A 24,061-nucleotide genomic window follows, 5' to 3' on the forward strand; every position below is an offset into this window, starting at 1 on the left:
TTAAACTTAACTATTAGATTTTCATGTTGTTAAGTAAATGAATAATCGGAACTTAAATTCTCGGATTATTAAGTCAATATTTAGATTTCTCACTACAAATACAAAATACAGGAACTTGCATTTATATAGCCCATATTCATCTTATAATACACAACATCTCATAATTCACAAAACATGTTCATCAACAATTCGATAAAAAAAATTATTATAACACATGTCAAAAACAAGCACTTCCTCTTCCTTTTCCTATTCCTATTCCTAATTAGAAAATATGCATCGAAAGAATTATGCACACACAAGAGGAAATTCATACTTTTTTCATCCTTTTTTAAACTATGGTAATTTCACTTTTTAATGGTGTCATGCTAAATTTGGGTGAGTATAATAAAGCCAATTGTAGTACCACTTGAAAGGAACATTTTTCTCATATATGTTCATTCATTAAGTTTTAGAGAGGTTCATAGATAACTTACATTACTAACTTTTGGGTTATATATGCGTATTCATATTATTCTAAATTATTATCAATATAAAACTACGTTTACTTATACTTTTTCTGCCTATGCAAAAGGTGTTGGGTTAGTATTTTCTATAATATTTTAGAAATTTGCATAAAGATATTTATGAAAAGATTTAATCTTTATATTTATCTTTTGATGCCTATTTAGAAATTCCATTTTTGTTCTACCATTAAGCATTTTTCTTAAATTAAATATTAAAAAGTGCAATAAATCTATTGTGAATTACTGATAGATTAAATAATTATTATGCATTTCCCAAAGTATATATTTCCAAATTATTGTAGTAAGAAAGAAAAATATTTTAATCATCACAAAATCTATAGTTTTCTTTTATATTTGGTAAAATTGAAAACCTTCTTTTATATTGTTTTCATTTTTACACTACTTCCATTATTCTTTTATTTATTATTTTTAAAGATTAATTTCGTATGGTGTAAAATTTTTAAGACAAGATCGTGGACTAATAGTGAACCTCAATCTAAATCTATGATGTATCTGGTTAAGGTAATAACTACCATCCGTTAACAAAAACTAAATTAACGACGAACAACACGGTACACGGTACAGTAGGTTCTTTTATTTAAGTTTTCCTTTCAGTACTGCAACAAGAACAGAAAAAACTCAAATTAATTATCACATGGTAATTGAAAGTCTTCGTTTTTTTTGTAATCCGTGAAACCTCAAGTTCGAACTAGATTGCATCGAGAAATTTTGGAAGCAATTAATTACTCACAAGAATATCCATTAAAAGAATCAGAAGAGGCAGTGTTACAGAATATGTTTTTTTTTTTCTTTTCTTATCAGATATGCTAACGATATGTTATTACTATGCAGCAAAAAAAAATGGATATGGCACAATCTGTTATTTGATGCCTTGAGAATCCTAAATGGATCCAAAAGAATTTGATAAATGGTGGAAACTTTCTTTCTCTCTATGAACTAATGCAAGCCTGGATCTCTTCCAATGTTTTTCCTTTGGTTTCTGGGACTAATTTTGCGACAAACAGAATAGTTAAGAGGGAAAATCCAGCATACAAAAACAAAGTACCTGTCCAAAGAAAACAAAAACAACATAAATACATTTCACTGATTATAGTCAGATAGGCACAAGAAATTAAGAATGCATGGTTCTATAGTTATGTTTTGTGCTTACCTGGAGAACTCCAACTCATAAGAAAGTTGAAAGTATATGAAACTATCCAAGCTCCTAACCAATTCAACAAAACCACCAAGCTTCCAGCAGTTCCTTTCACGTTTATGGGAAAGATCTGTGAAATATGAAAAGTAACATCAAGTTTATGCAAATTTTTATTTTTAACTGAGTGTGTTGGAGAGGATTTTAGCAGCACAGTATTCCCTTCAAAATTGTGACATTTTATGTAGCACATTTTTTTAGACAAATATCGATGAGTATTGTTCCGATTCCAAGTCTAACGATAACGATGATAGAATTATTCTCATTCATCACGCATTCGAGGTATTATTCGTTTTAGAATCTATTCATTAACGTTTTGTCTTTAAAAAATGTCTCGAAAAATAGAATGAATAAAGAGTATTTTAACTGTCTTTGACCTCGACTTCGATAATAGGAAGATGTATCAGTTCAATGTTGACCAGCATTATATGCTACAAGAGTTAGCATTATTATAAGGGTTAAATATGTTTTTGATCCCTCAAGTTTCAGTGAATTTTGGAATTAGTCCCTCATCAAAACTTTATACCAATTTAGTCCTTCATCTTTCAAAATGCGTGAATTTAGTTCTTTTAACCAAATTTTGTTAAGTTTATCTGACGTTTCAAGCACATTTCATGATAGTATTTAAGTTGATATTGAAGCAAAAATGTGTCAAACAATGTAAATAATTTTAATATTATCATGAAATGTGTTTGAAACGTCAGATAAACTTAACAAAATTTGGTTATAAGGACTAAATTCATGCATTTTGAAAGATGAAGGACTAAATTGGTCAAAAGTTTTGATGAGGGACTAATTCCAAATTTCGTTAAAACTTGAGGGACCAAAAACATATTTAACCCTTATTATAAATGTTGGTGTTAAATGATACATACCTCAGACATTATCACCCAAGGAACTGGTCCCATTCCAATTGAAAATGCTGCTATATAGATCTGATCACAGTAAGATTCAAAAGATGGGACAATTTCAGGTCAAACTAGAATTTGACAGAACGTGGGGAGTAGGGTAGGAATTAATGTTGCAGAAGAAAACTCACCAACACGCCAGAAACTGCTAATATAGGTACCCACTCAAGTAATAAGCTTTGGTCCTGATCCATTGAGTCATCAACAATTTTAGAAAAAAGGCACACATGAGGACCATGTGCAGATAAAATTATTGAAACATAATACTGTTCTGGTTTAAAGTTTAAATGACCTCAAACTATAATCTGTTTTATCATGACAGTACAAATGCATTTAATACTGAAGACTTACCTTGAGATAGAAAGCAATTCCTGCTATGAAGCAACCTAAGAATGTCCCACTTGCAGAAACCTGCATGTGTACAAGAACTTTTGTCAAGAAACAAAGCTCTTACACCACTTAATTTTACTTGTTCTTAATAAATGATTGCTTTCAAATAGATTTACCATTATAAGAGGCCTTCTTCCAGACCTATCCATCAAAATTGCTCCCAATATAGTAAATGGAACCTGTCATTCATTGTAACTGGTGAAGTTCAGACACAATAATGGTATTCACGCTATTGATTTGTGAGAAACTAGTGGAGGGATGAACTACCTGCATACAAGCATATGCTATGGTTCCAGCTTTTCCTGAAGAAAATCCTGCAAATTCAACAGTTGAAGAAAAATAAGTGTGACAAAACAAACCGAAGAAACTGGTTTCTTTCTTCTGACTCTTCTCACTTACCAGCTGCTACAAAAGTTTCAGCTGTGTAGAATCCTATGCCGTTAATTCCAACAGATTGTTGACATGCCATTAACCCAACCCCAATCTGAAATTGAGACAAAAATGCAATTTAGATCTTTTGAGCAATTATGTTCATTGCCACTAGATTTCTGCAAGACAAAGTGTGTTACTTACAACCAACGAGCGCACATATTTGCTTTGGAACAAATCCAACAGGTTAGTCTTTGGAAGGCTTTGAAAAGTTTCAATATAATCCTATTGAGCCAAAAAAAGAATTAGCTAAGGTCAAAAACATGTCAAGTTGTTTTGAAATTTCTCTGAAGGTTCTCAATCATCTTGTTATGTACCAGAATTTCAGCAGCTTCATGAGAAATATCCACATCTTTACCCCGAAGACTCCTTAAAGCAAGTTGAAATTCTTTTTCACGGCCAACCTTTGCCTGAAAAAATACATACATGTTAGTTTTCATTGCAAGATTAAGAAGAAAATACTGCATTGATTTGGTCCTTAGCAGCTGAATAATGCTTACCAGCCATCTTGGGGACTCAGGAATAAAGCACAAACCAATCACCAAGCAAATGCAAGGTACTAGCCCTGCACAGTTCAAATCAAAGAAATAAAAGTTATACCCTTTTTGTATCCATAATTTGTTACACCTTAGCCTACAATTCAAAACTAGTGTTATTATGTGCTTACCCGCTAGTGCAAGCTGTCTCCAATTCATGACACTTCCTATTAAGAATGAAACAGACATTCCAGTAACAATCAAAAGCTGCAAATCAATCAGAGTCAGAGTCAAAATTCAACTCACTTGGACTTAACTCTTGAAATTTAAATATAGAACAAGATAGGAAAGTTCCTAATATTTCTTCACCTGATTTGTTGTTGCAAGTCCTCCTCGAAGATGTTTGGGAGCTATTTCTGCTATGTACACAGGAACCTGTTACATTATACATATTTTTGTTATATATACTATAGTGAAGAGGAAACATATATGAATAAACAAACATATTTAAGTTAGCCTAAACTTTATGAATGGAATAAGTGATTATCAAAATTAGTTACCACGTATGAGATAATTCCAATGCCGTACCCTGTGGAAAATCTTCCCAAGTCAAGGGAGTAAGAACTCTGCAATAGATAGAAAAGAATAAAAACCTATCTAGTATTTTGCCACAACTTTTCTTCATATGAGCACATATATGCAGAAAATGAATACCTTTGAGAAAAAGACAGCTACCCATCCTGTAATGCAAAAACCTGTTGAAATCCTCATAGCCTGTTTCACATGAACAGTAACAGTTTAATATGCATTATATTGTGAATAAGAACTGATCTTTAATATGAACTTTAAATAATATTATTACAGTCAAGAAATTTATCATACATAACAGTTTATAATTGAATGGCAATGCAGAAATACAAGTCCTGTCATAGTATCTATAAATATACTATTAAATCAAAAAAGTAATAACTAACATGTTACATGCATAATTAATACATGGTTCGGAATATAGATTCTGTTTTTTAGGCACTTAGATTTCACATACCCCTTTTCGGCCAATGAAATCTGTAATCCGGCCACTGGTCATAGCCCCAAGCATTGCACCAATGGTTACTAAAGAACCAAACAATGAAAACTACCAATCCCAAAAAAGAAGGAAATCAGAAGAGAGAATTTTGTATAATATAAATGAGAATGTGAATGGAAAACCAGAATATACTAACCTCAGCAAGAGATAGATTAAGATCTTCCCTTATAGCTGCTTGAGTTGGTGCTGAATACCCCACCTGCCAAAATGATAACTTCAGCACAACATAAAAAAAAGGTGAAAGCTTTTTTTCCTTTTCTGTACATTTGGTATGTTTCTTTCTCAAGTCATGCTCAGAAACTTTCACTTTCTTCTCTTTTAATTTCCCCTTTCAGTAGTCTTGCCACTGAAAACATACATGGCTTCCAACTGTAATTTTCCTATGGTTTGTTTAAGATCAATACTTACGCAAGTTCCAAATGTGAAAGAACCACAAACAGCAACAAGTGTGCTAAGCAAAACCATTCTAATGGATCCATTGTTTTCCCCATGCTTAGCCTCCTCTGGTTGAATGAAGGGCTCTTGTAAACAGTGGAGCTTGGTGGCTTCACCACTCTCCACATCCCTGTGCTGCTCAATTGCCATATTCTTATATAACAAGAAAAATGGCCTCAAAAGAACAGTGACAACACAAGATAGTAGCAGAATGCAAAAGCATGGTGTGTTGCAGGGTATTTATAATACTGCATGAAACATTGAAAGATGTTTGGAATGTTGTGATGATAGTGTTGATGAGGGATAAAGGGTATGGCATGGAAAAATGAAGAAACGTGTGAACTTAGAGGCATGTGGGAATGAAGCTGTCACTGATGTGGCGTTCAGAAGAGAACAAATTTGAAGGTGTTCTTGGTGATGAATGAGAAGCTCCAATCCAAGTTGTTGGTAAACGAGTGCCACTGCATGATTGCGCTTTCTTTATTCACCATAGTTTACGTGGTTCCTACTCGGATGGAACAATAAGAATATAAGACTCTATATATGAGTTGTTTTGGATTGTTTTAAATAATGAAAGTTTTACGTAACACTTCAAAATATCTTAAAAAATATTAATTAAGTTATTTTCTTAAATAATTCAACTTTAACATTTTCAAATATTGTTTTGCTCGTTAAAATAATATATATATATATATATATATATATATATATATATATATATATGGGTTAATAATGTTTTTAGTCTCTGAACTTTGACCCAAAATTGAAATTCGTCCTTGGTCGAAACTTTGATAAATTTTGGTCCCTAAATTTAAAAATGAATGAATATAGTCCTTTTTAACCTAATTTTGTTAATTTTTTTTTAGGTTTCAAATACATTTCTCAGTAAATATTGAGTTGAGAATGTGTCAAATGACGTAAACAACTCTAATATTTATTGAGAAATGCGTTCGAAACCTAAAAAAAGTTAACAAAATTGGATTAAAATGACTATATTCATTCCTTTTTAAAATTTAGGTATTGAAATTTATCAAAGTTTCGACCAGGGACGAATTCCAATTTTGGACCAAAGTTCAGGGACTAAAAACATACTTAACCCTATAATATATATATATATATATATATATATATATATATATATATATATATATATATATATATATAATTTGAATTAAAAAAAAGATGAATTATTAAAATGATTAAAGTCTCTTAAAAGAGTTTTAATTAGAATAAAATTAAAAATAAGTGATAATGTAATCGAATAAACATTAGAAATTAAATTATGTTTTTCAATATATATAGTGTATATAAATAAATCATGGTATTAAATATGCTATGATAAGCCTTAAAACTCATTTCATATCTCTATTGTTTCCAGTTTATAATGATCAGAATGTCTCGAGGTGTGTTATCTTCAATTATGAACCATATCTAATCATAATCTAACTCTCTCTCTAAAGGTTTATAACTTGGATTTTAATCTTTCCAAAAATATTATTTATATTTACCTTTCTGATCGTTAATATTTTTCAAAAACATTATTCCTTCCATTCCAAAACAAAAATGTTTTTTATTAACATTTTTTGTTTGCTTCTTTTATTTTCTTTTTAATTTCCCTTTTTCAACAATACTACTGTATAACTAATACGTATCATTTAATGAAAAAGTGACACGAGAATAGTTTAAAAATTAAAAACAAATTTATATTATATTTACTTTTTTTATTAGTGGAAATACATGTGTATTTACATATATGTAAGTATTTTGATTCGAGTCTTTATTAAATTTGTTTGATTTGTTCGAGTGTTTAACAAGAACATTTTTAATTAAGTGAGGGATGTTTAATTCTTTCATTAACTATTTGAATGATGCAATTATTATCTATCGCTGTTTTTGTTTATTTTTATTTACATGTTAAAAAATTAAAATTTTATAATTAATATAAAATAATATCACAATTAATATAAAACAAAAAATAACTTTATTATTTTCATTAAAAATGTATTAAATAACACAAGTCATAGTTCTTCATGCCTTTATGTTATCACTTACAATAACTTATATATATGATTTTAAGTTCCAAACAACTTTTGTTAATTATACTTAAAAGATTACTTTAGTCTCTCAAAATTTTAAGTCTAGAAATTAAAATTATTTTTTAAAATATTAAAATGTTTCTCTAATCTAAGAAATCGAAATCATATTAATTAAACTATAAACTATTTTTATATTACAAAAATGGAGTATTTTATATTACAATATTGAATATGTATAGGGAGAGAATAAGAGAAAAAGAACAATTATAGCTGACAAACAGGTTATATAGATCTACCCCAAAATTTTATGACTTGTCTTCAAACCCTTAATTTCTGTCCCTGGAAACAGAGGTAAATATTTTAAAAAAAAAAAAAAAACAGCAAAGGAACCTTGTCATTATCTGCATCATTGGTTTGTCAAGTATCCCAGAAAGATCACGTTGTACTGTTGGGGGAGAAAAATAACATTATCTCGAGAACACTTTTTACAGAGAATTTGGATTTTCAATCTTAAGTAATTTAATTTTAAAACATTTTCTTCAAATTCAAAAGTCCTTTTTTTTAATTTTGTTGGTATTTAGTAAAGCAAAATATCTTTTATTGATTATGAAAATAAATATTATTTTCTTTCATTTATTTCATTTATATTTTCCCTTAAACTAAATATATCCGTGCAATGCGGAAAAACTTACTAATTTTAGATGATACTTTCTTGCCTAAAAGGGACATAGTACCATTTTAAAATGACAAACATACTGATCAAGAAATGTTTAATTTATATAAATTTAGTTAAAAATATCGCTAGTCTTTCAACTATTTTTACATTTTCTTCTAATCAAATGGTAATTGTTGAAAAAAAAACAACTTAAAAATATAACGAGACTGTTTTTTTCTTAAATAAAAAAAAAGTATTGCATTATAATAGAACTCTCTTTGTTACTTTTTAACTAACAAATCTTTGAAAACATATATATTTTTACTAATGCACTTTTAATATTTAAGATAATATTAATACCATTCTTGTATTAGTTAAACATTTATTTTCATCTAATTTTTAATTAATATGAATAATGACGAAGAAACGAAAAGAAAAGGTAAAAAAAATATTGTAACTAATTAAAAGATGACAAATATTATATCTTAGTCTTTAATAAAAATTAATTATATTAAAAGAAAAGGATGAAATACATAATTATGATTATGCTTTATTTAAATTATCAAAGGCAGCCGACTAAAATTGAAAGCTGAAATCCAGAGTCATATACCTTATCACTTCATTATTAATATTGTTATTTTAATATAAGTTTTATTATGCATGCATGCACTTGTGGAGATAAGACAAAGTCTCGTATCAATTGCACAAATTAAATTAATACTACTATAGCTGTACATGAGTAATGAACTTGTGCCACAAATGAATAAACAAATACGAGTATAAGGTATAAGGTACTACTCTACCCGTACTTCTCATCATTTTGTTGTTCTGTAATTGCAGAAAGAAATCAACATAACCATTACATTTGTATAACTGTATTATTAGTCATGTAAGGACATCTCAGTAACCTTAATAAAAGCAAATATTATCAACATGTGTGTGAAAAGTTTTAGAAAATATTGTTGGGTTATATATGGATTATGGTCACAGAGAGAGTGGTCGATATATATATATATATATATATATAAAAGGTTTTTAATATTGTTTTAACCTAAAAATCTTAACGTAATGATGTTATGGGTCTTTATTCTTATATAGTATAGAATTTTGTCTTTTCTATCAAATATGAGACTCAGATTCACACTTGGACTATTCCCAACAATCTTTCCTTAAGGTGAGTCTCTTATTTTTTTGGTATATTTCCCTTTAGATGTATGGTGACCCTTTTTTGGTTATGATTATGCCATCAGTTATTTCAATGACTTCTTTTTGTGTTATGGTTATGCGGTCAGTCATTCTGAATCATAAGCTATGATACCACTGTTGGATTATTAATTTTGTCTTTTTTTTTAATGTAAGACTTTGATTCACACTTAAATTATTTTCAACAAATATAAAAGAAAGTTTTGTGAAGGATCTTCGAATATATCTTATCTTTGTTCCTACGAGTATAACATTTTTTTCTGGCTATGGTGAGGATGGTCAACAATTTAGGTGTACTATATAATGAACAAGATACTGTGTCTGATTTGCTATGAGTCTTTGTGGGTATGCTACCAATCATTGAGAAACATTAACATTAATAAATAACCAATTATTAGTGTGTGGAAAATAAGAAAATTAAACTAGGATGTTAAATCGAGACAGATGAAAGTAACATGCATCTTCTTCCGTGGGGATGGAACGTGCAACGATTTTAACAATCACTTCTCAGTTTAGTAGGGTCACTTATAAAAATGTTATGAAATTAAACTATTATTAATTTATATTAATATAGTACGTGGGAAAATTTGATAATAACATAATAGTTTTATTTATATATTACAGATATACCTTATATATGTTAAGTATATAACGCATTAGTTATTACTCTCTCTTTTTTAACTATCAATTTAAAAAAAAAAAAGTTATAGTTAAATGTCCTTTTAAAATTCAATATAACAGTAATTTTTTTTATGTCATTTACTCTTCATTTAATTTTTTATTAGTTCACATTTATGTGTTTATTATTATAGGTGGAAATAAATAAGAGTAAATAGAGGATCTTATAATTATTTTATCAAAGATAAAATAATTTATACTTTTTATTAATATTTTAAAAAACTTAAACTATATTTAGAAAGAAATTCAAGTAGTATATATTATTAGTGTAAACTTATGACATCTTTACTAAAAAAGTTAATTTTGTTAAATATATTATATCAAAAATAAGAATCGCAATACATAACAGAAGTTAATTATTAATGTTTTTTAATAGAATACATTTTATCCCAAAAAAAAAAATTGAGTTGGCCATTCAAAGATGAACACGTACATGAATATAGCAGGAAGCCATATGAAAATTATTAGTAGCAGCAACAGTAGGTCATAAAAGATCTTAATTCTGACATTCTAATATTTTTGAGATGTATTTGACTGATTATTTTATTTGAGGACATTTAACTAAATGCTTTGTATATAGTCGTAAGATCTTGATGATTCAACCGAATTTTTACGTTTTTTTTTCTCTAATTTGAAGTATGTGCACTTTTTAAATTATAATATGTAAAAATATATAAATATATCGCTAAATTTTTACTCAAAAAATATATTATTATCTAGTATACTTGTTTGGATTAAGATGAGGGTAGAAGGGAAAAAGATCAAATTGAAAATTTTAAATTGATGTATCGAAAGTAAAGCATTTGACAGTATGGAAAAATTAAATCAAAACATTTTGAACTTTTTAAAATTTTAAAATTCTTTGTCCAATGTGAAGCTAGCATTTAACTACTCTACAAATCCTTGAATTCAAAGTAAAAAGATGAGTGTAGTCATGGACGAAAAACACGTTGAAAATTCATTAATGAGATGAAGAATTCAAATTCGGCTTTAACACCTATTTCTCTTAAAAACAGTCCACTTGACAAAAAGTGAGTTGGCATCAAGCCAGTCAATTATTTCTTACTATTTCTATGAATGAAAATATGGCATTGACCATTCAAACCCTTATTTTCGGTTATTACATTGAGTTAACTTAATTTTGTTAAGGAAAAAAATTATTATCGAAAGCGACTTTCTATATTCATTAAAATAAAATGATTTTGACCGTAAAAACAATTTCGTTTAGCTCACTAAACATAAATGAATTGAATATGAACATATAAAATTACCTCACTTTTAATGAAAGAAGAAAACCAACCACACTTATTCTTGAACTATAATCGGACTCGTTGCAGTCACAGCAGCCAAGTCCCTCTGCATATCCGATTAAATTGGTAATGCACAAATTAGAAGGCTTAGATTACGATTCCAACGCAATAAACTACCTAATTGTTCTGATTCCGATGTTTATTTAGTGTTACAACAAATATGTACGAACTACAAGTACAAAAAAAAAATTGAAGCTTCAACTAATAGTTAAACAAACACCTTCTAACCGATACTGCAAACTCAGTAACCCCTCCTGGATGAAGGACAGCTACACAAACCCCAAGACAAACAGCAATCGAAACCATCACAAAAATAGCAGGTCGAGGGCTCAACAACCCCCTGCTGCCTAAACATCCACCACCATATCTTTCAGGCAACTCTTCCACATTCATTATAATGTCTCTCTTTAAAAGAGGTATTCTTTCATTTTTGTTACTACAAGTTAGATTTTTCAGTACTCCCCACTTTGCATCTGCTCTTGACAGGATACCCTGCAAAACAAAAATCCATGTAGAAAATGCCATGTTAGTTGCTAACGCAGAGTCACTAGATCTTAGACATAATACCAGAATACCAAGTAGGGATAAAAAAAGACCACATCATCTTAGGGACAAAAATAAGTCCGGCAAGAAACTACGATCTATAAATTAACACATTAACATATACTACCAACAAATTGATCCGCTGAACATTGATAACACAAGTTGCAAATGAAATAAAACTTAGCTTTGGACTTGAAGCAATCAGAAACTAATTGATTTCAAGGCACTTTGTTTTTTAAAATGCACTAGTTTAGCATACAATTAAAGTAATATTCTCTATTAAATGTTATGACACATAAAACCATCTTTTTTAGTAGATAATTTAGAACTTGAGAAACCATATGAATCTAATTAAGGTTTGGGGAATGGGAATCGAGCTCTGCTCTACTTCAAAGCTATTTGCTCTAGAGTCAACATAATTTAATAAGTGAAAAAAGGTCGAAAGATTCATTCCCGTTAAGTTACTAAGTTCCTACTACACTATTGTAATATTATTCAAGGAAAACACCCTTTTATTTGGAACACGGAACACACCAAGGGTCCTGTAAAATGCCATGTCACCCTAACACAGTAATCAATTCGTGTATAATCCTTGAGCTAAAAGTATAGACGCATGTAAGAAACTAATTTAAAGCGTAAGCTAAAAATAAGAAATTCAGGATAAATGGATGATAATAAGGTGTAATATAATACATTGAACATAATCTCAAAAACGACACATTTTCAGCGGATTCTGCCTCCTTAGTTAACCAACAAAAAGAGTGGTGATCATTCATTGCTTCTATATTTCAATCAGTAACCCCGACTATTATTTCTTTTCCTTTTTCACCTCTTTTTCGGTCTTCTTTCCCTTTTCTCTTCATTCAATCATCTTACCCATGCTTTCACCACTTTTAACATCTTAACAACTTCCTTCTTACTAACAATCATTGCGACCTCTATAACAATACAATAAATTCTTTTGTTATCAATGAAACCCACACACCAACACCTCAATTGCAACGTTTCATGTTATCAAATTTTACTCAACTTAAACTGTCAAGGTCTCAAACAAATTGATTGCAGTTGCCAATACTTTACAAAACAAAAGTTAGACAACTTATACCAATACTAGATGCATCAATTTACTTTCATTATATGGCAAGAAAATGACCATTGAAGTAAAATTAAAGCCACTTAATCTAAAACTTTAAAAGACGATCATATTTCATCATCATGGAGAAAAAACTGAAAGAATTTATTAGTCCTAACCTGACTGTTGATAGCAACTGAGATCTTGTTATTAAAGCCTTCCATTTCAGGCTGCACAATTATACTTCCATTTTTCTGATGTTTCTGAAATATGGCAATTTCAGCATTATGTATGTGATTCAGGAGTTGCCTTGTATCAACATCACTCGTTGTATTAATCACACAATTGGATTTCATGCTTTCTGTCAAGATTATCAAATTTGGTAATATTTTTTCCAACATGACTGTTGATTCATTGCACATCAGAAAATCCAACAAATGACAATATCTTTGGATTTGTGAAGCTGTAATCACTCTGTCAAAATTTTCTGAAGTGGTGTCCTTGAGCAACCATGCTATATCTACAAGTAAGTCTGATGATGTGTGGCTAAGTGTACATGTTTCACACGAACTGCAGATAGATCGACCTAATGCAGACCGGAATTGATTAGAAAGGAGAGATGTATCTAATTTTTGCTGCAGTGTCTTCATTTCAGAACAAGTTTCTTTATCCGCAATGAGTACAGGAATAAAGTTTGACAAACCGGATTCATTCTCCACCTACAAAAGGCAAAAGCGACATAAGAAAACATAAGGGGGGAAGAAATATGAACTGGCAAAAAAGCAACAATTTAAAAAGAAGTTCTTAGAGGTTGATGTGAAGCATTTATAAATGAAAATTAATCAAACTTGTAAATGAATAAACAATGAATATTATGTTAAATCAAAGGTGAAGACAGTTTATCTTAATGTGATGTTATTATGATCCAGACAATGATGATCCATATATAATGGCGAGATTTATATTGGCTGATCAAGTGACATGTGTAAATGATCAATAAAGCATTAGTACAATTCCGTACTGGATTTCAATGTTCCTAATCACTGTAGCCATTGTCACAGAACCTTCTTACATGTATTACATGTACTTTAAGACAAGAACTAGTCTAATAAAAAGAACCAATATCACGGTGCTGAATTCAACAACAGAGAGGGATTCGATAAGAATGATATGCTACCACAGTTTGGTACGCTTGCTATGAAAATTTTATGAAGCCCTCAAATTTAGTTATTAGAAAAATACAGAAGTTACCAACCAAACATGGCACACAAATTATATCATCTAAGTTCAAAGTACGCAGTGGTCATTAAAAAATATATTTTCCTAATTTGTTCAATGATTTTCCAGCACAACCAATATATGCACACATAAAGCAAACAGATTTATACGTCAATTACTACCTCAATAAATGCAGGCCCAGAGAGACTTTCCTCTGTATGAGGGACATATATCTTGTATAACTGATTGTCAAAAGCACAAGAAATATTTTCTTGAGTCCAGTGATGTGGAGACGGTACACAATACTCACATTTCAGATACTTTCCAGAAAACGATACAAGAAGCCTGTCACAGGGAGCACCTCAATACTATAAAAAACACATTGACAAATGAATCATAATCTAAATTAGCTGTACAACAATGATACATTTGAAAATGAGAATATATCAGCTAAAATAAAATAAAGTATAAAGCACAATTAATTTGACATCACATGACATTTGCTAACAGATTTGGGATTGGAGAAAAATAGAGAAAGGTCGTAACATTGTTAGTGCCTCATACTGCACATTTTCCATACTCGAGCTATTACCATACACAGAACTCATATTCCAAAATAATATATATATATATATGTATATATATATATATGTATATATATATATATATGTATATATATATATATGTATATATATATATATATATGTATATATACACACATGCGTGTGGGGTTATAAATGAGTGGAGTTATTTGTGAACCATTCAAATTTGTTTTGTTAAATGCTCGACCAAATTTGTTTTGTTAAATGCTCGACCAAATTTGTTTGTTTAATTAAATAAACAAACTCAAGCTTGAAATTGGGTTCAATTATTAAATGAGACAAGTTCAGGCTTTACATTGGTAGCTTGTGAACTATGAAGCCCATGTACTCCAAAAATGGAAAAGTACCACTGTCATTCATACCAGTTTTAGACACCAATTCTCCTTGAATACTACCAGATACATATCTAAAAGGAATCTCTTCTTCATATTTTAAAAAATAACTAAGATACAACATGGATACTTTCGGATTTGTATCTGAAAAGTATCCAAAAAGTTTGTCTTAAAGCTTCTTGTGCAACGAAGCCCTTCCTAACTCTTGTAAAAGAAATCAGAGTACATACTCCTTTGTTCATTCTTCTAAGAGAAACTAAATGGATCCAAAAAAATCAGAGTTGGTTTATGTGCATTCCAATCTTTGACTGTAATGAAAGGTATCAAAAGAGAGAGACAAGGTTGTGGGTCATCAGTGGAAATACACATGATCCACTTGATCATGGTTCTAGACTTCTTGAATTGACAGTGTTGTCTCTTGATAAATCAAGCATAGAAGTTTTTTTTTTTTCTCGATGCTGGTAATGGGAAAAGGAGAATGATACAATTAACATAAAACAATCCTGCAGTAATGATGCTTTGGAATTCTAGGCTGTTGTACAGAAACAATACTTACTTTGAATTCTGTCCAAGATGTTTTTATGGATACATTTAATCAAGGTTGGCTATGATATTGGCAGAAACTGTTATTTTTGTTATGATCACAAATATCTTTGTAAATTGCGATTGCCAAAGTTATGAATTAATAAGAAATAATCAATGCCTTTTTCTTTACCAATATTCTGCACATAAAATATTTTATCAATTTTTGTTAACGTATCATATCCTATTTTTCAAAAAATTGTCATATCCCTGTATCATATTAAGTATTTGGGCTTCATAGATTATCAATAACTCCTTTATTTAAATTGTTGATGGAGATTTTAGCAGTCTTTGTTATTTCTTTATTACATACCACATGTTCAACACAATTCTGTTTGTACATTATCAGAAAAGCAAATTGATGAAGTTAAAATATCAATTAAGAAAAAATTCATAAATGCAAAAGTATGAAAGTCATAAATGAGCTCAAACTTCATATTTTTTAAAGGTAAGCCACCTTTTATGATTTCAATTTTGTTAAGGATAAAAACTTTGCAGAAACACTAGGGTCGTCAAGGAAGACCAAAACACAAACATGGAATTGACTATATAAGTGGGTGCCTTAAAAGTCAAATTGAGTCAAACTTAAAGTCCACTTTCTACAAAATATAAAGCCAAATTAATCCCAAAACATGAGAAAAACAGTGGTACAAATTTACCAGAAACCAATTACATGTAAACCGAATTTCAAGTTAATAGTTTTTTGTTTATTGCACAGAAATAATACTTAGATTTTGGTTTCATTGAGATCTAAATATGCTCCAATCCCTCTTCCATAATATTACAAATCTCGCACTCCCTTTTTTTCTCATGGATGTTAACCCCAACTTCTGATCCTCAACATTGCTAAAATCATATATATAGCACAAATTAAGAGTTTAAGCAGGTTGTGCACAACCCTCTAACCTGCCCAACCCTATCCAATTATATATTTTTGAGGGTTGGGTTTCATTTAGTGCACCAATTTAGAATTGGGTGAGGTAACAAATTTATGAATTTCAAACTTGTGAACTCAACCCAATCCAATTACATAATAAATAAGTAGTAAAAATATTATTTGCGCAGTAGCCATACTACATAGAAAAATCGATTTTAAAGTTGATCAAATGAATATTATGAGTAAACATTTCATATTACACATGCTATTAGAATAAATTTTTCATTCCTTACATCCTCTCAGAACCGGATTAAGTGGGCTCTAAATTGAATTTATGAGTATTGTTTTAATATCTTAGTATCTCAAGAATTACTGTTTATAAATTATATTTATGTTTTAAGTATTGTTGTTGATGACTTACAATATTAAAAATATTGATTCCAAGGTACCTTTTATTAAGAGTTAAAAAGATAACAATATCTTTTAATTACTCAAGTTGATGACATAACCTAATCCAACTCAAATATAGTTGGGTCGAGTCGAATCAGGTTGAGCTGCTAAATAAAAACAGACAAACCCAACTCAATAATGTTTAATTGGATTTGGTTGAAAACTAGACTAAACTTAACTAGCACAAATGTAGACCAACATGCTCAATTATGTGCAATGAAAACTTACTAAAATTATTACAAGAGGCAACCATTACATACCGGAATTTAGGCTGCAGTAAGTTACTTCCACAAGCAACAAACTCCATAGGTTTGCCAGCCTCAAAGCATGTAGGGTGAACATAATGAAGCCTGGGTGCCTGCAAGTTTACCTCGACTTTTGTCACAGAAGTTCCATCTGTAACCATTAAAATGTGCTTGTTGAAATGATATTGCTCATGAGGGAGAAAAAAATAACAGACTGAATATATGGAGATTGACATTGACTAGATATGATACGATGTGTACTATGTTACAAAACATAAAGCAAAAAAAATTCACCTACATTAATAGATCGAAATCCTAAGTAAAACAAACGGACCATGAAAAATTAAGAAATTTGTAAACCAACTCAAAAGAAACTAGATATTATTTAATTTGTTTTGGAAACATTAGAAGAATAATGAAAATCTGCAAGATGGAGAATAAATACCTACGAAACCGTCAGTATTGAAATAAGGATCAGGTTATAAAATATGAAAGAGAATGAACCAAGAAGAAGATATATAAAAAAAACCATAAATACATAGTGAACAAAAAAAGAAGCAAACCTTTCATAACACGGAAGACTATGTCATTCAGATGAACTAGTGCAGTCCCTCTTCCTGATAGCATCTTTCCAGGGTCAACAAGTTCGTTGACATATTCCAAAGAGTCTTTCCGTAACTGGTTGATCCACAACAAGAGAAAAAAATGAAATCAGAAAACATTAAAAAATATGAAAAAAATCAAATTCGTGAAAACTTGAAAACTGGGGGTAACAAATTTTCTTATTTTTTCAGTTGAAGTGTACAATTCTAGAGTTGTCAAATTAAAAGAGAGAGTATGGATCAGATAGTATATGGTAAACTAAAGCACAAAATAAACCTCAATCAGTAAAATTTAGCAAGAACTGTCTAGAATAATGAGCTGAACAAAGAATCTTACAGTTAATAAGTCCGATACTGAGGCAGGTAACCCATAACACAACCACTTAAATACGACACAAAAACACATAATGAAAAGAACATCAAGGTGAGCCCTTACATTTATCCACATAATGTTAGGCATTGCAATAAAACTTGTCAAAATGGTGCACCCAGGGCGGATATAACCCTCCAACTCCACAGGCATACTTGCCAGCCATTGGAATATCTGCAAATGCATTTGGCAGCCTGTTAATCAGTTACTAAGACGTATACAGCAGAAGGACTTGCCATTATTCAAATACTAAACTGCAATAACAATGCTTTAATATACTTGGTGTCGTAGCCTTCTAGGAAATTCTGCTGGATTCCAATCATAAAGCTTAAACGAAATCCGACCTGTTTGGCACTACAATCAGTAAAAGTTAACAACAATTATTCCACGATACTAACATACATTTGGAACAAAAACAATAAACAAGAAGGGCAACCCACCATAGACGTGTAGGCACTCTTATTGTCACAATAAGAAGGCGAATTAGAAGTGTTCCCACTATTCACTCGAGTTTCACCCGAAACAGGCAAAGACACAACACTGTCACTATTAACATTCTGAGCATCAGGAGCTGATCTCAAAATAGGAACAGGTTCATCTCCATGATCTGGCAACACTACTACGTCGTTGATCTCATTACTCAAATTTGAACAATCTGTGGGATGCATGCACAATTACACAGCCAATGAGCATTCTTAACACAGTATTCTTGAAACACAGCCTATATGATTTTAAACTTATGTATAGACTAGTTTTTGCTTACAGAATAACTTATTTTATTATTTTATTTCCTGAAAGCGGTAATAGAGAGGTTTATTCAAATATGGTCTTAGTTCCCACTCGGTGGAACAAAATATAAAATCACAAGCGATATGTAGAGAAAAAAAGGAAAAAAATACAAATGAAACCATTAACAGGGCACTGTAATACAGAACATAAACCTTTTCCTGCTTCCGCATCATAATTGTTTTCCTCATTCTGAGTAACGGCCTCAAGTTCGGCGATAGCAGCACCTCCAGAGTCCACCAGGGGCTTTCTCCGCCTCCGCGTGTTATGCCGTTCTAACTTCCTTCTGCAACTTCGTTTCCCTTCATCGAAATCCGACAAAACATGAAACCTGCGAAGCGTTGACCGTCAAAACGACAACACAGACCACACAATCGCGTGACTAACATTCAATCGAAGCGCATCTCAAACGATAAAACTAACTAGGGGGCGAGGTAATTGAATCAAACGACGGCGAAGAGAGTGAAGGAAAGGAGATCGCACTTCCCGCACTGCTGACAGTATCTCTTGGGCTCGCCGTGGAGGACAACAGTGCTGGCATTGGCGCACCGGAGGCAGACTCTGTGTCGGCGGTGATAGCCTTTGAGTTCGGAGATATCGACCTCACAACCAGGGACCTGGCATCGAGCGGATGAGGAGGCACGAGCGGTGCGCGCGCGTTTCTTGCCAGGCAAACCCTCGTCCTCAAGCTTGGCGTCAAGTTCGGGGCAGGCGCAGGGGACCCGACCCGCGAGAAAATTGGAGCAGGTGAGTCGGGGGTCACGCTTTCGGACCCGGTCGTTAGGGATCTCGGGAGCGTCGTTGAAGGGAGAAGAGAAAGGGAGAGAGTTATTGGTGTGGTCTTCGTCGAGGTTGAAGTCGAGGAGGTAGGAGAAGTCCCAAATGGAGGAAGGGTCTTCGGAATCGTCCATGGGAGGGAGAGATTGTTGGGGTTCCATGGAGAGGGAAAGAAGTGGGAACCCTAATTGAATTGAATTCAATTGAATTGGATTGTGGTTGTTGGATGGTTGTTAGCGGTGGTTGGATGTTTGGCGGAGAATGGAAGAAACGGCGGTTTCTCTCTCTCTCTCTCTCTTTCTCAGTGGGTTGAAGTTCTAACAGGAGAGCGATGATGGGGTCATAGTGGCGACATTTGCAAGTTTTCTCAACTACGCGCTTTCTTCTCTCACGCGCGCTTTCTTTTTACCATTCTCTTTTTCTTCTTCTAAAAATAATATTAAATTAAAGTAGTCAATTATTATTTTTAATTCCTTGTCTTCTGTGTAATATAAATAAACACTTTAGTTTATTAAACAACCAAAATTTAATATTTAATCATGTAAAAGATATAGTAATTAGTCTTATTGTGTAATTTTCTGTTCGTTAAATATATTAAATACCTAAAATAAATTTAAGATTAAATTGACCTTTGAACACTTTATTTTAATGATAAATTGATATAAAAATGTCATTATTTAAATTTTATAGCAGCACAAATCAAATTATTCTTTTAGGACTAAATTGTGACTGAGATATTCACAACCAAAATAATCATTTACCTTAAATTAAATACGTAAAAAGATACTTTAATTTTTTAAATATAATTTAATGCATTTATGTCCTATAAATACTAGATTAAAAACAATACATTTAAAAATGTAATTTGTGTCTAAAATAATATTTAAAGGAACCGTTTGGTTCAAAACAGAATGTTATTTTTTTAATAAATTGATGTCATTGTTTATGTTAATTTATGTTGACATCTCAGGTCTAAATCGTGATTTATGAAAATGATAATTTTAATGATTATTGATTTTCTTTAAGTATAATAAATATTCCTTAATCGGTGAAATGTATTTATATAAATTGTAAACCCCTTTTGTGTTTTTTTTTTCTGTTTTATGAGATGGGTCGTACTAAGTATTAAAGCTCAAGTCAGTCCACTAATTGTCTTTGGAATCTCCTTCACATCCATTCACTCTCATTATATTTCCTTTTCATATATTTTCTTTTCATAAACATTTTTTCTTCTCCTTCACAGTTCTGAAGTAGAAAGCTCTGCTAGTTGTGTACCACTTCAATTTTTCTATGCCAAAGTTTTGGTCCATGTTGTTATCTGTCCTGACCTCATTTTCGCCTCCCTTGGTCATGTTTTCCGGCGTAAGCTGTAGTCGTGTCGTGGTGCTCTTATTTTGGGGCTTGTTGTTGGGTTAGCATCTTTCAAGATAAGGAAAGCTATAACTCATTTTTTTTCTTTGAAATGGATTGTACTTATTTTCATTTTGGAATGTGCTCAGTATGTTTGATTGATGATTGCACTGAATGAGGATGAATTTCATGTTTAAATATATAAGGGTTAGAGAATTTTAAGTAGTTTAAAATCTAATTGGAAATAGAGATATCGATGGTTGCAATTGATCAGTTTGGTATTATCTATAAATCACTTTGAAATGAGTTTGAGAAGATAAAAGTGCAAGATACCAAATTGTACAGTGAAACAAGACAAAATCTCACAACCAAGAAACATGTGGTGTCGCGCTACCCATTTTCCTACACTGCACACTTTTCGTAAAATGAAGGTTCTTACTCCGTTAACCGTTGGATCGATCTGAAATTTTAACAACTAATCTTAGACACATAGTTCTTGACTTTGATCGGTCAGATCTTGAATTGGATATTTGTAGTGAGATCAGCTTTTATCGCAAGGTCCCTGTAGTTTTGGTTGTTGACAACATTGACCTTTGTTGCTTGTTTGGTGCATAATTTTCTCTATAGTTATTCAATTAAGTTGGTTCTTTTAGCATTTGGTTCTTGATTCAATCATATTTAATTTGAATATAAATACAAAATTTTTGGAGCTTTAAACAAACTGCAATTTTATTTCTAAAAATCCAAAATTGTTTGCATAATGTGTTGTTAAGTTGGATTGGATAAAAATTATAAGAATTAGTTATTTTTCAAGAGAGACATGTGTTATATGGTTTTTAATGTGTTTTCAAAAGCTTGTTTGAGAATATAGGAGATTCCATAGGGGGAATCCTATTTGATTTAATTAGCAGTGTTCATTGATGTAAGGAGCCAGTACTAGAGGTTAATCCTAATACTTTAATGTTCATTCAAGACTCACGTAAAGTGGAATGAGTCATGTGGTGAGAGGGGCAGGAGGTCATGTCTTTAAGAAGAGTCCCAACTTATGACGATTAAAAGGACTAATCTTGTGTGGTGGGGTGAAACTCATTAACAATGACTCTGCAGGTAGTAGAGGCCACCACAAGTGCAAAAACCACCAAGAATCATACATCAATCTTGTGTCATTTTGTGTGATAAGTTAGTTGATATTGCTTAGCTTTGTGTAATTGATGCATTATTTTGTAATTCTTTTGAGTGTTATATATATATATATATATATATATATATATATATATATATATATTGGTATATATGTGTATTTCTTTTTCTTGTTGCAATTAGTTTACCCTTTCCCTGTTTGTGTTATGTTTTCTTGTGGTGTTTTGCTTTTTGTAATGATCAGGTTAAGCAGATGTGGAAGCTCGCGGTGATCGTAGATGTTGCAGTTTAGGTAGGCTAGTTGGATTTTGCTCTATGATGGAGTCCTTTTAAGTACTGTTATCTTGTAATTTCTTGCTGTGAGCAAATTTTTAGTTTAAATTAACATGTGTTTAAATTCTATTTATGACATGTGTTTTGTGACTTCATTTTCCTGTTCAATATATTTCGGAGGACTAGTAAAAGGTTAATTTTGTTTCTGTCTTGACTCTATTTTATTATGATTATGCAATTTTTTATTTATTAGATTTGTATATTAAATAAGATGTCATGTCAATTATTTTACAAAGGAAATAAATGACAGATTCCCTTTATAATAAATTTTAATTCATTGTCATGTTAAATAAATTAATCAAAATATAATATTTTCAAGAAAAAAATTATCATAAATTTCTTATCTGTGTTTTCAATAAAATAAGATTACAAATTATTTATGAATAAATATTTAACTTCAGGTAATTTGTGAACTTTTTATTGTAGATCGGATAACATATTAAGTGACGTCTGACTTGGAGTGAACAAACGTTAAAAAAGTCCGGTTATTTATAAAAATGTCCCCGATTATTTTTAAGATTGGATTTTTTTTAGACAGACGTTATTGGAGTGACATTATAAAGTTTTTTTGTGCTAGTGTATCCTTGATACATACCATATAATACAACATATTTAAATCCTAAAAAAAGTATAAAAAGATATATAGAATTTGAGTCAATTTAATCATATATGTTATATTTAGTGAACATATATTATCGATTGTACTGATGTAATGTTAAGAAAATTAAGGCATGATTGAAAAGCATCCTCAATATATAATATAATTATTTGACTATGTTTTATTTGTTATGATATGATGCATAATACGTTAAAAAATTTATTTTTAATGTTGTTTTAAAAATAAAGTATTGTATTGAGCTGAAATAGACTATATTTAATAAGAAACCCGCGAACTTAAACTTTTGAGTTCTAGATGATGATAATTTCTTGACTCATATATTATTATCATTGAATTTTCTGCTACCTCTTATATCGTCCTAAATAAATAGCTAACATACAACACACTCAAATAAGAGCTCCAAAGAGTCACCCACACTAATAAAGTTCTCATACATAATGATATTACATGATAATATTTGTTTTTTCTTCGATTTAATTTTGTAATTAAAAAAATAATTTTAAAAGTTCAATACAAAAAGAAAATATTACTAAATTTCAATATACATTTAATTTTTACTAAATCATGAAATAATGGTAGAAATATATATATATATATATATATATATTATATTTTGTTGATTTTCAATAGCAAAGCAATAATGATAACGGCCATATTTTAATTATATAAGTAATATATTGGTAAATTTCTAAATGATCAATATCTTTCTAATTTCATTTCATTATATTTATAATAATTTAATAAATATGTGTAATTATGGAACGAACCATCGTTATCAGTTTGGGATTTGTTACAAGTTCCTATGAAACATGTTTTAAAAATGATATTTAGTCACATGAT

At 30.5% G+C, this 24,061-nt stretch overlaps 2 protein-coding genes across 2 annotated transcripts; both read right to left on the reverse strand.

The window, feature by feature from the left end:
• Window positions 1-1,246: 1,246 nt before the first annotated feature.
• Window positions 1,247-5,637, reverse strand: LOC114187416 (sugar transporter ERD6-like 16). Its single transcript, XM_028075672.1, has 18 exons — window positions 5,415-5,637; window positions 5,143-5,205; window positions 4,965-5,054; window positions 4,634-4,693; window positions 4,480-4,545; window positions 4,289-4,354; window positions 4,111-4,186; window positions 3,944-4,008; window positions 3,761-3,853; window positions 3,588-3,668; window positions 3,414-3,498; window positions 3,282-3,328; window positions 3,131-3,193; window positions 2,976-3,035; window positions 2,756-2,809; window positions 2,592-2,651; window positions 1,675-1,789; window positions 1,247-1,569 (listed from the first exon to the last, which is right to left on the reverse strand). Exons 1-18 carry the CDS (start codon window positions 5,589-5,591, stop codon window positions 1,454-1,456), a joined length of 1,437 nt encoding a protein of 478 aa, XP_027931473.1. The 5' UTR covers window positions 5,592-5,637; the 3' UTR covers window positions 1,247-1,453.
• Window positions 5,638-11,252: 5,615 nt separating this feature from the next.
• On the reverse strand, window positions 11,253-20,125 carry LOC114187963 (squamosa promoter-binding-like protein 7). The gene is made up of 10 exons (XM_028076413.1): window positions 19,486-20,125; window positions 19,158-19,333; window positions 18,657-18,871; window positions 18,496-18,570; window positions 18,283-18,390; window positions 17,808-17,922; window positions 17,260-17,395; window positions 14,339-14,501; window positions 13,118-13,657; window positions 11,253-11,815 (listed from the first exon to the last, which is right to left on the reverse strand). Exons 1-10 carry the CDS (start codon window positions 19,938-19,940, stop codon window positions 11,525-11,527), a joined length of 2,274 nt encoding a protein of 757 aa, XP_027932214.1. The 5' UTR covers window positions 19,941-20,125; the 3' UTR covers window positions 11,253-11,524.
• Between the last annotated feature and the right edge of the window lie 3,936 nt (window positions 20,126-24,061).

This window comes from Vigna unguiculata, chromosome 6, assembly GCF_004118075.2.
Source record: "Vigna unguiculata cultivar IT97K-499-35 chromosome 6, ASM411807v1, whole genome shotgun sequence".
Classification (NCBI taxonomy): domain Eukaryota; kingdom Viridiplantae; phylum Streptophyta; class Magnoliopsida; order Fabales; family Fabaceae; genus Vigna; species Vigna unguiculata.

What these genes read in the sequence shown, in the direction of transcription:
- LOC114187416 (XM_028075672.1), bottom strand. Translation starts at nt 5,591, where the DNA reads ATGGCAATTGAGCAGCACAGGGATGTGGAGAGTGGTGAAGCCACCAAG. An exon ending in GACTTGCAACAACAAATCAG is followed by an intron (nt 4,187 to 4,288) that starts GTGAAGAAATAT and finishes ATTGATTTGCAG; the next exon opens with CTTTTGATTGTTACTGGAAT. An exon ending in AATATGTGCGCTCGTTGGTT is followed by an intron (nt 3,499 to 3,587) that starts GTAAGTAACACA and finishes TCTCAATTTCAG; the next exon opens with ATTGGGGTTGGGTTAATGGC.
- LOC114187963 (XM_028076413.1), bottom strand. Translation starts at nt 19,940, where the DNA reads ATGGAACCCCAACAATCTCTCCCTCCCATGGACGATTCCGAAGACCCT. An exon ending in TGATGCGGAAGCAGGAAAAG is followed by an intron (nt 18,872 to 19,157) that starts GTTTATGTTCTG and finishes TGCATCCCACAG; the next exon opens with ATTGTTCAAATTTGAGTAAT. An exon ending in AGAGTGCCTACACGTCTATG is followed by an intron (nt 18,571 to 18,656) that starts GTGGGTTGCCCT and finishes TACTGATTGTAG; the next exon opens with TGCCAAACAGGTCGGATTTC.